The sequence below is a fragment of the Vipera ursinii genome, assembly GCF_947247035.1.
Source record: "Vipera ursinii genome assembly, chromosome: 11".
NCBI lineage: Eukaryota > Metazoa > Chordata > Lepidosauria > Squamata > Viperidae > Vipera > Vipera ursinii.
This window is the reverse complement of record NC_139524.1, coordinates 17,433,599-17,447,451: the sequence shown is the minus strand read 5'-3', so window position 1 is coordinate 17,447,451 and position 13,853 is coordinate 17,433,599. Positions and strand designations below refer to the sequence as shown.

The 13,853-nt window shown below is 44.9% G+C and overlaps 1 protein-coding gene across 1 annotated transcript; it reads right to left on the bottom strand.

Annotated features, from left to right (window-relative positions):
- Window positions 1-228: 228 nt before the first annotated feature.
- COX5A (cytochrome c oxidase subunit 5A) lies at window positions 229-8,196 on the bottom strand. The gene is made up of 5 exons (XM_083371654.1): window positions 7,914-8,196; window positions 4,491-4,604; window positions 3,340-3,461; window positions 1,987-2,108; window positions 229-386 (listed from the first exon to the last, which is right to left on the bottom strand). Exons 1-4 carry the CDS (start codon window positions 7,996-7,998, stop codon window positions 1,995-1,997), a joined length of 435 nt encoding a protein of 144 aa, XP_083227780.1. The 5' UTR covers window positions 7,999-8,196; the 3' UTR covers window positions 229-386; window positions 1,987-1,994.
- Window positions 8,197-13,853: the final 5,657 nt, after the last annotated feature.

Below are 13,853 nucleotides of genomic sequence, written 5' to 3'. Positions count from 1 at the left end.
ATGCTGTTCTTAACATAAATACTTATGAAATTGTAATTTCATAATTGGGTTTAGCATGTTAATATGCTGGATTCTTTCATTTTTTTGAAATGTGAAGAACTGCTTTTTGTGCAGAAAAATATAGAATTCAGTGTCTGAATAGCATCCCATGTTTGCTCAATCTTGCCTTGGAAAATACAATTTTTTTGTGTGTGTGTAATCTATAACCATAGGCTAAGATCTAAAGTCAATTCAAACCATTTCCTCTTTATTAGGTCAACTTCACAATACATATCCAGGACTCAATAAAAGGAAGAAGTGATTTCAAATAAGTAATTATAATGTCTATATCCAGATAATTGTTGTACAGTCACAGAACCTTAACAGTATATTCACGGGAAGTCCGTCTGGAAAAAAACAAGATAGCTGGAATTAGTTTGGATGTATTCTTTTCAAGTTCACAAGCCTCTTGAGGAGGGAATGGATAGAAAGGTTAAGAAAAGATATTCCAACTTCAATACTAGCTTGCAGACGAATACATGCCTGCATAGAGCAATTTAAGGAATTGCTTGTAGCATTTAATTGCGAATAGAATAATCTGTCATTGTGTATCTCACAAAGAAATTAAGTGCTGTCCACAGTGCACAAGTAAAAACCACAAGTAAAAATATACATTATATACATACATCTTTCTCAAGTCTATTCACCGTTGCGCTGCCCCTAATATTGCACTTCAATGTGGCACTATACAGTAGTATTTAATATGGTTATAGCTCTGGGATAAAAACCATTTTTCAGCCTATTTTTCTTCGTTTTGACTTTTGTCTGCCCTTCGGATGCTTGGCATAGCACCCGGGCTGCTACTTCTATACCAAAACACCTCTCCTAATTTCCATCAGGCTCCAGGTTCTTTTTACATTAAAAAAAAACAACAGATCTGAGGAAAAACTCAGACAAGTAGAGATCAGCGCAGCATTCAAATTCCCTGGGGCTTTGCAAATAAGTGACTACCTTGACATCACAGCCATTTTAGGAAGGGGGAAGCCCCAATCCATTCTGTGAGAGTGCCTGCAATGTATCCTCAAAAGACCAAATGTGCAATCGCAACCAGTAAGTTGAGAGAGCCACGGTCTACTCTTGTGCTGTAACATGGGACTTTTTCCTCTGCATCTCCACTACACGCACTTCCAATATGCATGCAAGTTCCATAAAACTGCTTTATTTTAGCATAAATTTGCTTGTGCTAATTTCTCTAATTTTGCCTTGTTGGCAAAACGCTTTCATTATCATGCTGACTCTGTGGGTGTGTCTCTGTGTATCAGAGGAAATAAATGGTGAATAAGAGCAAATAGCTATTTAAATAGCAGGATCACATCCAAATTTTAAAAATACAGAGCTTAATTTTTTTGAATTTGAGGGACGTCTGCTGCATTTTAAAGTAGTGCCCCCCCCCAAAAAAATAAAGTGAAAAAGTACAAGACAACTGAGGTATATTTTCATTTTTAATATTCTTTAAACCTCAGAGGTATTAGAGCCCAAGTGAGCGCCTATTACTCGTCCCAGCTTCTGCCAACCTAGCAGTTCGAAAGGACGTAAAAAATGCAAGTAGAAAAATAGGGACCGCTACGGTGGGAAGGTAACAGCGTTCCGTGCGCCTTTGGCGTCTAGTCATGCCGGCTACATGACCACGGAGACGTCCTCGGACAAGCGCTGGCTCTTTGGCTTTGAAACGGAGATGAGCACCGGCCCCTAGATTTGGAAACGACTAGCACGCATGTGCGGGGGAACCTTTACCTTTATTCTACAGAAAATTGGATTCCAGTTATTGAGAACATACCACGTGCCCCACATTTTCTGCATAGGGACAGCTATATTTTTCTCTACCTTATCAAAGTGGTAGACAAATGTATTTTCTACATGTTTAGAAGCCTTTGCTTACTTTATATGCCGAACAGACTATTAAAGAACACACGCACAAGGCAAAAAATTAAAGATGTATTTTCTTACATTTAAGTTTATGCTTTGTCCATGTCAAGTTCTTCTGGAGTTGAAATTCCCAATTCATTCAAAGTTGGTCTAAGTTCCTGGATAACGTAAGGATATATCTCCTTGTATTTCCCTGCTTTGTACTAATTCAAAGAGAACACAAAAGAAATTCAGAATTTAAAAAGTAGATTTGGCAAGACAAGGTGGGTCTACTTAAGGCCCAAGAGCTTGACCTTTCTAAGGACCGAATTTTATCCAAGAAATAGGCATAACTCACAGGCAACAGATCTTTTGACTGCCAGAACGCTGCAGTTATATTCACTCGTATGTGGTTTCACTGAACTTATTTGATTGGTTATTTCTGACCGCTGACCTTATTTCTGAAAAGTTCATGTCCAGAGAAGCTATATTACATAGGTGAAGCACATGCTTATTAAGTTCAGCGTCTTGAATTCCCTTTTAAATTGATATTTTTAATTTATTTTTATAGATAACTCGAGGCAACGATGTTGTGAGATGAGGTGGTCTGAAAGTGACTGGCCCAAGGTCACCTCGCTAGGTGGGACTAGAACTCACCATCTCCTGGCTTTTAGCCTGGTGCCTTAACCACTAGCCCAAACTGGCTCCCTTGGTACTGGACGAGTGTCAAATGAATGAGGAAGAGCCAGACTGCAACATGTAGAAGTAGACACTTTATCCCCGCATCCTAATCCAGCATGCTACCTATGCTGTCTCTGAGTTAAGGTAAGTGAATTCAAACAGTCTGGCCTACTAGGCCACTGGTTCCTGTCTGACCCCTCTCCCTCTCCCACTCATGGTCCTTCCTGCTCGTGCATCCGTAAAGCCAGAAACATTGTGGCTGATTACACACACCCCTCATACACACTCTTCACTCTTTTGCCATCTGGAAAGAGGTACAGGAGCATTCGGGTTCGGACATCCAGATTGTGTTACAGTTTCTTCCTACAAGCCATTAGAATTCTCAACACGAAGAAACTGGAACTATAAATACTTGTATTTGTAGTAGTTTTTTAAGTTTTTAGTTTAGAGTTATGTGTAGTTTGTGTTCTGTTCTTTTTTTTGATTCGTGTCATCTGATGTAGCACCTTGGTCCTGGGGAAACGTTGTTTCGTTTCACTGTGTACTGTACTGTATATTGTTGAAATGACAATGAAGTCTACTACTACTACTACTACTACTACTACTACTACTACTAAATGCTTCACTTTAAGCCTTTCCCATATAAGGATGGAGGGGAAGGGGAGGGGGGGAAGAATCCCAGAGGTTTGGTAGTGAATGCAACCGACGTGTGTAAGGGAACATTTTACTACTGTGCTCTACATTGTAGAGAAGCAGAAGGATGCCTTAACTCACCTTTACCATTTCCAAGATGCGGATTGTGGTAGCCAAGTCATTTAGCCGCCTGCACGCCCTCAAAGCCGCATCAATAATTTTTGGTTCGGGAACCATGTCTGCGTCGACTAAGGTGTTAATACCTATCAAAAGAAACATGCATTGAAGGAGAGGGCTGCATTTATTCGAGTCCTCCCCTTCTCATGTTCGTGATGTATTTCACCACTTTGTGACGTAAAACTGAATTCTTTTCTCCCTTTGGGTCTCTATTCAAACCTCTCAGATTTTGCCATAGAGTATGTAACGTATAGTAACTCTGTTTATGTCTAGATACTGCAGCCGATTTTGGTCACCATATCACAAAAAAGATGTTGAGAGTTTGGAAAAGAAATCAGAGAAGAGCAACTAAGATGATCAAAGGCCTGGAGACCAAAACATATGAAGAACGACTGCAGGAGTTGGGTTTGGCTAGTCTAAAGAAAAGAAGAAATAGGGGAGACATGACAGCAGCGTTCCAGTATTTGAGGGGCTGCCATAAAGAAGAGGGGGTCATGTTATTCTCCAAAGCACCAGAGGGAAGGACGATAAATAATGGTTGGAGACTGATCAAGGAAAGAAGCAACCTGGAATTAAGGAGAAACTTCCTGACAGTGAGGACAATCAACCAGTGGAACAGTTTGCCTCCCGAAATCGTGGGCGCTCCATGACTGGAAATTTTTAAGAGGACACTGGACATTCATGTCTGAGATGGTGTAGGTTCTCCTGCTTGAGCAGGGGGCTGGACTAGAAGACCCCCCAGGGTCCCTTCCAGCTCTGCTCTGCTCTATTCCAATTCTAACTAATTCTATTCAGATACAAAATCTAAGGCATAATTTCAGGTTAAAATCTTATTTCCCTAACATTTACTTCAATCTCAAAGTTTAACATTGTTAATCATAATATTATTATAGTTAGTTTTTGCTGTACCAATGTAGCTATTCAAACTGGGGGGGGGGAACTTGAGGTCTTTGTGATTTTGGCTCTAGAATTATTCTGTCAGCTCCAGGAAAGAGACCTATATAATTCCTATTGGGTTGCACAAATCAATCCAATTTTTAGAAAATATAATTTCTCTAATGCAGGAACACGGAAGCCCACCCACCCCCACCCTGATATTTCCTGTGGGTGTTTACCTTTTCTGAGTTCCCAGTCATCAATATCTGGTTTGTTGAAAAACATCACCCAGCGAGCATCAAGTTCTTCATCTGTAATCTCTGCTTTGTGAGCATAGCAACGCAGAGGTAGTACTGGTTTGGAACAAAAATGAGAAGGAGCAAAAGGCAAAGAGGTTAAACATTCAAGGGTGAGGCTACAAAACTACAAGTACAGGTAATCCTTGACTTATGACCACGACTCTGCCCTGGATGGTTGTAACACGGTTATAACCGTGATAGACATAAAACGAGTATATTATTTGACATGTATTCTTTGACTTTGGAATTTATTTGTTTCATTCTTCTTAAATAATTCAGCTCAACTCAGCAAGACAATTAAATACCATATAAGCAGGGCTTTCTTTGTCATAGAATGCCCAGATCAGAGTTCCGGCACCTTTTTTGGATGGAACCTTGTAGGGTAGGCAAGATGGGTTGTATGATGTGTGTGAGTTCCGGCACCTTTTTTTTTTTTACAAAAAAAAAGCACTGCATATAGGCATAAAAGATACTGGGGACATTTAACACTGCATTACTTCAGAAGCTTGATTATTCCAGGCACAGGGGGAAAAAATAATACTAACATGAGAAGAGACTAAGACAGGGGTCTTCCAACTTGGCCCTTTTATGACTTGTGGACTTCAACTCCCAGAATTACTCAGTCAGGCACGTGTGCCCGGCTGAGGAATTCTGGGAGTTGAAGTCCACAAGTCATAAAAGGGCCAAGCTTGAAGACCCCTGGCCTAAGAGTCTGTATGATACCAATAAGATAGGAGAAAAGTCTTTTCAAGTCTGGGGTCCTGATCCTGTGGAACACTCTACCGTTGGAGGTGAGTCCTTCTCTCAGCCTGCTGGCCTTCTGGAAGCGTATTAAGGTTTGGTTTTGCCTTCTGGCTTGGGGTCCCAAGTGGGATAGTCACCGCTGGAGGTGCCCTATGGGATAAGAACTCATCTCTCTACTATCCACCTCTTGGCTCCTGGCTTCTGCGTAGTTTTAATTTTTCAACTGGCCTTTTTATCTTTTTATGATATGTAAGCCACCCAGAGTAGCCTTATAGGGGAGGTATGTGGCATGTAAATGTAATAATAATAAAACTGGGAAATTATTTGACATTTTTGGAATTTCGCTTCACTAAACGTAGTCTTGAAAGAGTAAATGAGGACACCTTGTAATGTTAATTGACCAACGCTAATTCTTACTTCTGCAGAAATAAAAGTCTCCGGTAACATCTTTTGCAATTAACAAATTCTTATTAAAAGGTGCATGCCTTCGTGAGCATATATAAACTGTGCTAACCGAAGGTAAAACCTTAAGTATTTAACGTGCACTTTCATTTCCCTCATCTGCCCAATTCCACCAACATTGAGTAATTAAACTTTCAACATCTGTTAAGTAAATGGGCCTTTAGAGATATTAACACATCACCAATGCAATATAGCAACTGTGAAAATACTATCCTATGTGCCCTGTTTATTTATCTAGCATATGCCAATGTGCCCTGACACTAGCTAGGGATGTAAAGAACTTTTAAGGCACAGCTGCATGAAATAAAATCTTGAATGCAGCAAATAGGAGTAACAGATATTCTTGAGGCAGACTCCAAGACCAATTCCTACTCTGAAATAGGAAAACGCCAAAAGGGAAGATCACTGTAAAATCTAAAGTAAAATTCAGTCACACAAGAGTGTGGACCGAAAGGTACAAAGTCCATGCGGAGAGAGGAAGGCAGGGAGGTTATAAGCAACAGGCTCCTCAACTAAAGCTTGTTCTTGGTCAAAGAAAAAATAAATAAAAGGGAAAGTAAAATCACAAAGGAGTGTTCGTTCAACTTCCTTAAAATTATTAAGCTTTTGTTGCCCTGTATATAATTGCTGGGTGTGGCTTATTAATAGAAGCTATACTTTGAATTTGTCATTAACAGGTAGAAATCAGAACATATGTCACTGTTTGCATCTCATTTCAGAAGTCAAAGCCACTGCATATAATTTTCTTCAAACATAAAACCAGAAAAAGGGAGAACACGCTTTAGTCTACTCAAGGAGAGCAGAACAAGAGCATAATATACATTTGCATAGTGAGCGAATACATTGCCTCCCCGCAAAAATCCCCAACTCCAGATATGATCACATAAGATTAGAAATAATGGACTTTAGTTAAATAACCTCATACATGTCACTGTAATATTTGTTCATATAGTACATCATTATACAATATACACAGAGGTATAGGAGCCCAGGCCACGGCTGGGTGGGAATGAGGGAGGGACGAAGGAAGATGAGAAAGAGGAAGGAAGAGAAGGAAGGAAGGAAGGAAGGGAAAGAGAAAGGAAGATGAGGAAGGAAGCAAGGGAAAGAGGAAGGAAGATGAGGAAGGAAGCAAGGGAAAGAGGAAGGAAGATGAGGAAGCAAGGGAAAGAGGAAGGAAGATGAGAAAAAGGAAGGAAGGGAAAGAGGAAGGAAGATGAGGAAGGAAGGAAGGGAAAGAGGAAGGAAGATGAGGAAGGAAGCAAGGGAAAGAGGAAGGAAGATGAGGAAGGAAGCAAGGGAAAGAGGAAGGAAGGGAAAGAGGAAGGAAGATGAGAAAAAGGAAGGAAGGGAAAGAGGAAGGAAGATGAGGAAGGAAGCAAGGGAAAGAGGAAGGAAGATGAGGAAGGAAGGAAGGGAAAGAGGAAGATGAGAAAGAGGAAGGAAGGAAGATGAGGAAGGAAGGGAAAGAGGAAGGAAGATGAGAAAAAGGAAGGAAGGAAGGAAGGAAGGAAGGAAGGAAGGAAGGAAGGAAGGAAAAGTTCCCAAGTCCATTCAGCCCCAATCCTGCTGCCCTTTTCCCAAAGCCTTAGAAGCAGCTGCTCTCCTCACACCCTTCAGCGCCTTGACCTCTCCACAAAGCTTCAGACCGTTTCTCACACCCCCCCCCCGCAACATTTATTCTATCTAGAAAAACGGTTTCATCGAGATGCCTTGAACCGCCTTTGAGTGGACATAAAGCGTGGGGGGGGCAGTCCTCTTCTCCCCCTCCCCCCAACCCCCCTTCCTTTTCCTCCTAACCCCGGGGGGGAGGGAGGGGGCGCGCCCAGAGGTCCCCCTTCGGCAGCCGGGCCTGGCCTTCTCCTCTCAGCCAGGGCCCCGCTCAATGTCACCTTCCCGCCCGGGCGGGGCCACCAGCGGGGAAGCCACACTCGTGGTTGGGGGAGGGGGCTGCAGGAGGCCCCACGCGGGCGGTGTGTGTGGGGGGGGGAGGGGGATAAATCGGGCATGGCCGCCTGACAGGATCTGACAGGAGAGGTGGGGGAGGGGACGACCGGCTTCGGGCAGCAGGGGAGGATGGGAGTTGTAGTCTCTCCCCCCAGCCCACCCCAGCCCCCCGGGGAGAGCGAGAGGGCCGCGTTTCCTCTCAGGGCTCACCTGCCGCAGCGGGCGTCCTCAGGGCCAGGCCGCGCCGGGCGGCGGTGGCGGCGCAGCTGCGGAGGAGCCGGGCGGCGGCCAGCATGGCTGAGGGACGGGGAAAACGGACGGAAAGGGAGGCGAAGGAGAAGCCAGGCCCCGGCGGCGGTTACAGCGCGCGACTTTGCGCCTGCTCGCCTGCTCGCTCGCTCGCTCGCCACACGCGGCCCCCTCTCCGGTCACCCGGAGGACAAAAATGGGACGAGCCGGGCGACGACGACGGCGGCGCGCGAGGGACAAAAGCCGCGCCGCGCACGCCACGCAGGCGGGAGGGGCGGCCAGGAGAGGCGGGAAGGGAGGGGATGCGCGCGCAGGAGGGCCGGCGCTCCGTTGCCAAAGGAGGAGGAGGAGGAGGAGGAGGAGGAGAGAAAAAAAAAGGAGGGGCTTCCGCGCGGAGGTGGGCGGGGCCGCCTGGCTGGGCAGCCAATCAGAGAGGGCGAGAAGAATGAACCAGGCACCGGCGGCTTAATCGGGGCGGGAGTGGGGAGGGGAGGGGGGGGAAGTGCAAGGTTGCCGGAATGTTCAATTCTGCGCTTTTAATTCTAATAAAATGATGAATAATGAAGTTATGGGTATTTTGGAGGGGGGGGGGTTGCACGGCTCGGCTGCCTAGCCCAGGGGTAGGCAACCTCGGCTCTTTTATGACTCGTGGACTTCAACTCCCAGAATTCCTGAGCCAGCTTGGCTGGCTCAGGAATTCTGGGAGTTGAAGTCCACGAGTCATAAAAGAGCCGAGGTTGCCTACCCCTGGCCTAGCCTGTCTTTTTTCTTTTTTTTAACGACGTCCACTGCTTTGCCGTGCCACCTGGTGGCTTGGGAAGACGTTTCTGGAGACTTTCCCCAAAGTTGTCAAAGCTTTTCAAAGGGGAGGGTGGCCGGTTCCCAAACTGGCCTTCTTCTGCCCTGCACTTGGCACCGCCCTTCCTCGCCCTTCCTCGCCTTCCAGGGCTAGGCTGGGGTCTTCTTGAAGTCGTCCTCGTTGCACGCTTTCTTCGAGGCTCCCTCCGCACATCTCGGCCTTGAGTCACAAATCATGTTTTACAAAGCGCCACGGCGCGGTGCGGCGCGGCGTGTTAAGGACGCTCCATTGCAGGTTCGCACCGCGGCAGTTCTGTGAGCCTCGTGGAACAAACCAGATAGGAATCGCAGCCAGATGTACTAATTAATCAATTAATTAAATAACTCATGAATTAAGAAATGTCCTGACAGTTAGAACAATTAACCAGTGGAACGACTTGCCTCCAGAAGTGGTGGATGCTCCAACACTGGAGGTTTTTAAGAAGAGACTGGGCAAGCATTTGTCTGAAATGGTAGAGGGTTTCCTGCCTGAGCAGGAAACTAGAAGACCTCCGATGTCCCTCCCAACCTATTCTATTCTATTCTATTCTATTCTATTCTATTCTATTCTATTCTATTCTATTCTATTCTATTCTATTCTATTCTATTCTATTCTATTCCATTCTTTATTTTATTTCTATCCTATCCTATCATTATTCTATTCTATTCTATTCTATTCTATTCTATTCTATTCTATTCTATTCTATTCTATTCTATTCTATTCTATTCTATTCTATTCTATTCTATTCCTATTCTACTGTAAAGCCACAATGACGGAATCTTGCAAGACGGAAAATACAATTCTTCCCCGCTCTTCTTTACACTGGAGACACGAGGGACGTTTTCTTCTGAACTCTTGTTCCACTCACTATCTAGCTGGGGACTGTGCTGTCTCTTATTTGAACATTCCTTTGGTGGTCTTGCCACTCTGCTCATTAAAAGCTCCATCACCGAGTAAAACTCACCAGATGGTTCAGCCATAGGCCACCTTGGCATGACACATAGATCTTCTGGTGCTGGGGGCAAAGCTTTTAAAGCTCTTAGTGCCTGCAGCAATCTGACAAATGAGACGCTGGGATCCTGTGGAGCATGGAGCCCTTGGGGGGGTGTATAACATTTAAAAGATGGCTGGTAGAATTAATGTAAGCAGTTCCTCCTTTCCTCTACACTAAAAAATGACTGTTCTGCAGCCATTAGGCATCATGGGCCTAGTGCAGGGGTGGGGAACCTTGGCTCTTTTATGACTCGTGGACTTCAACTCCCAGAATTCCTGAGCCAGCCATGCTGAGGGGAAAGGGAGAGGTTTTCAAGCTGAGCCATGCTGGCTCAGGAATTCTGGGAGTTGAAGTCCAGGAGTCATGAAAGGGCCAAGGTTGCCTACCCCTGGCCTAGGCCCTAGTGCAATCAATCAATCAATCATTCAATCCCCTTCCCAAGATTGCAGTTCACCTTTTTTTGGTGGTTTGAGTTCCTCCACACCTTCCACAGTTGATCCCAGCCTTGTCGGGAAGGAAGAGGGAGAAGAAAGTCAACAAAGGGGCGAAGCAGAACAGCAGCTGAACATTAGTATTCAATCGTGCAGCAGGAAGATGAGCAAAATGAATTGATCTGTGTGACAAAGAGATAAGGCTCCACCACTAGCCCCAAGGAAGCAGCTGTTTGCTGGGAGATAAGAAGGCAATCTAACAACAGATTGTATTAGGAGCTTCCCTGCCCCTCTCTCTCTCTCTCTCTCTCTCTCTCTCTCTCCTGTAGATTTCACTGTACATACTGCCTTTCCCCCCCTTATTTTTGTTCCTGTCTTGGTTAGAACAGGGCTCTTGACAATAGGAGACAGAAAGATGGTAGGATTCCAAAATGGAAAGATCTTCTTTTCTCCTCTCCAAGCTTCTCTAAGGTGACTGCATTTTTTTCATTCTGGATTTCTCATTTTCAGCAGTCAGCTGGCTGCCCTGTCACCAGATTCGAAGCCAAAGTTGGGTGATGAACAGAGAGATACACAGAATCGGAGGTTTGGAGAAACCATTACCGTATTTTGACAGCTTGCAAATGACTGATGTGAGCTGGTGGGAATGCAAATGTGTACAAATGCTGTCGATCAAAAGCCAGGGTTGACGCCCCCTTTGCCAACCTTTTGTGGAGGGTCTTGGTAAACCGCATGACCCCCCCCTTCCGAAGAGCAAGAGACGAGGAAGAAGAACGTGGCGGCAGATGAACAGAAAACGGATTCTTCACCTGAAGAGCAGGCCCTCTGCATGTCTCAGAAATCCTGTAAGCTTCCTGTCGGCTAACAGTGCCTTTGTCCCTGTGGTTTGGGTCAAGTGGAGAACGATACCCATAACGTCAGGGTTTCCCAACCTCAGCAACTTTAAGATGATTGAACTTCAACTCCCAGAATTCCCCAGTCTGCTGGCTTTGGTGGCTAAGGTGAGACTAGAATGCTTAGTCTCCTGGAAATCGGTCCAAAGTCACTCAGTCCTCTTTCGTGTTTAAACCAGGACTAGAATTCTCCATCTCCTGTTTTCTGGTCCAGTGCCATAACCATTAAAGCATACTGGCTCTTGTGTTGTGTCTTATTCCAAAAAGCCTGACCAAAAAGCCAGCTGCTTAAATATCTGGGTTAACCCAGCTGTGGTCCTCATCCCCAAAGATCACATCCAGCTTTGGAGTGAGCTACCTCATTTGGCGCTCTCCATGGTGTTAAAAACCCACTCGTCTTAACGACGGTATTCTTTTTTGTTGCTTAATCATGAATGCATTGATTTTAAACATAGGCATGTTTCCAGCCAACTTTCCAGCCAATCCCCCTTCCCTCAAAGTAGCCCTCAGCAATCAGGTGCATGCAATTAAAGCACATTATAATCAAACACGATCGCAGCCCATTGATAAGCAACATTAAAATTCCAGCCACAATACTTCCATCAGAGGCAATTACAGCTGAGCTACATTTTATGGAACTGGAACAAATAAATTGGGCATTAAGGCTTCCTTCAGAGTTGATAGGGATCAGGCCTGGTAATTCACACATTCCCGAAAAGCCTCCATCCTCTCATTCTAGCCCAGAATAGCATTCAAAAGAGACTCTGTGAGGATTTGGGATTGTAAGATTATGTTTACTCAGAAAGTGAGTTTGGACTAGTGCCGAAGGCACCAGGCTTGAATCCAGTAGGCTGGGAGTTCTAGTCCTGCTTTAGGCATGAAAGCCAGCTGGGTGACTTTGGACCAATCACCAGGAGACTGAGAGTTCTAGTCCTGCCTTAAGCATGAAAGCCAGTTGTGTGACTTTGGACCAATCACCAGGAGACGGTGAGTTCTAGTCCTGCCTTGGGCCTGAAAGCCAACTGGGCAACCTTGGGACAGTCACTCCCCCTTAGCCCAACCCACCTCATCTTGTCATTATGGGGAAAATAGGATTAGAAAGGACCATTAGGTATGCTCACTGCTTTGAGTTATTTATAAAAATAAAGGTGGGGTATAAATAATAGGTAAGTAATACAAAATATCTGGGTTCACACAACTGTCTAAACCCAACTGTCAGGATTGCACCAAACCCTTCAGGGCTTAGCTAATTTCTTCTATGATTTAAGTTTACCTAAGACTCTAATTGATGGTTTTATTCAACCAAGATCTGCAAAATAATCTATGGTTGACTGGGTTTGGACATGAGGATAAGCCAAAAGCCAGCAAGTCCCATTATTTGCAGAGACCCAGCCGGTGTATAGAATCATTCAAAGGCCAGTGAAGAGAGACTATTTCTTCTCATTTCTGTAGTGGCGAACCCAGCATATTTTTTATATCCCAACTGACACATTATTAGTCTCCAAGAAAGATTGCTTTTAATGGATATTTTTTTTTCATCTGCTTCTGAAAGGCTCACGTAACCTTATAAAGTCTCTGGTCGTGCTATTCTGTCCCTTTTATCATATTCGCTCGAGGCCTGGCAAGCTTTAAAAGCTTTTCAAACAGAAGCACCACAGACACATCGGGAAGGAGTAAAGAAGACCTCGGAATAAGAAGGGGGAAAAAAAGACTAAGGAGTTAAGCATCACCAATTCTTTTATCTTTAGGTCCAGGGCACCAGGAGATAACCCTGGCCCGCTCCCCAATCCCCTAGGATCATTTTGCTAAAATTAAATAGCAAAAATGCTAATCACGCTGGCATTATTCCCTTCCTGGTGATGAGTCAAAATGGCTCAGTCCATTGACCAAGATGCATTCTGTACATATTTAATGTTTTGTTGAAAAGAAAAAAAAAGGGGGGGAGATTGTTCAACCCATCAACCCCCAAATCATGCCCCATTAACGATTTCACCATATCTTTGTACCCCTACAGCTCCTAAGGAGAACATCCCCTGTTTGCAAAAATAGTCTAGCGATTGGGGGCAACCCATTAATCATTTTGACCACCTAGTTACTAGTAGCAGGTGCTTTTTCGCCCCATGCAAAGGAAAGCTGCAGTCCCACCACAAACAGAACCCCGTAGGCGCAGAGATGAATCCTAGGAAGAGCGCAAAAGCTTCAAATATTTAATGGCTTCCTGTCCCTGACTTGCATCTTTCTAATCTGAGGCCTGACATGGAAGAGAAAAGCAAAATAGGTCCATCTGTCTCTCTCTCTCTGGGCTTCACTCAAAAGAAATCACTGGGCTGTAGCCTTAGAGCTGGCCATTAATAACCCTGACAGCTGGGGATGAAGGTGTGACTTCAGCAGAGCCTGTGTTCTTCCTGACAAGCCAAACATCTCAATGTAGGCTTCTCAGCTTCCTATCCCTGCAAGCTGAGAACTGGCCCTTGACTGGGGGGACTTGGGGAGGTTCCCTGCCTCCAACTGGGGTCAGGTATCCCTTGACATCCAAGAACACAGTGACTGGACACCCTCAAAGCTGACGCCATCCAGAGCACAGAGCAATTTGAAGAAGTAGTGCAACTTCAGAAGATGCGAAGAGACCTGGCCCACAAGATTCAAGGATCGGACACAGCTGAAGGGTTCACATCATCAGCCTTTAAGTGACCTGGAGATCTGTCCTTTGCTGAGCTCTTGACTGAGCATCCAACATCTCTAGAA

Bases quoted from the DNA above. Each gene is read 5' to 3' on its own strand.
- COX5A (XM_083371654.1), bottom strand. From the start codon at position 7,998: ATGCTGGCCGCCGCCCGGCTCCTCCGCAGCTGCGCCGCCACCGCCGCC. The intron at 3,462-4,490 runs GTAAACACCCAC...TTCTTTTGATAG, and splicing joins TGACTGGGAACTCAGAAAAG to GTATTAACACCTTAGTCGAC. The intron at 2,109-3,339 runs GTGAGTTAAGGC...TCTTTGAATTAG, and splicing joins GCATCTTGGAAATGGTAAAG to TACAAAGCAGGGAAATACAA.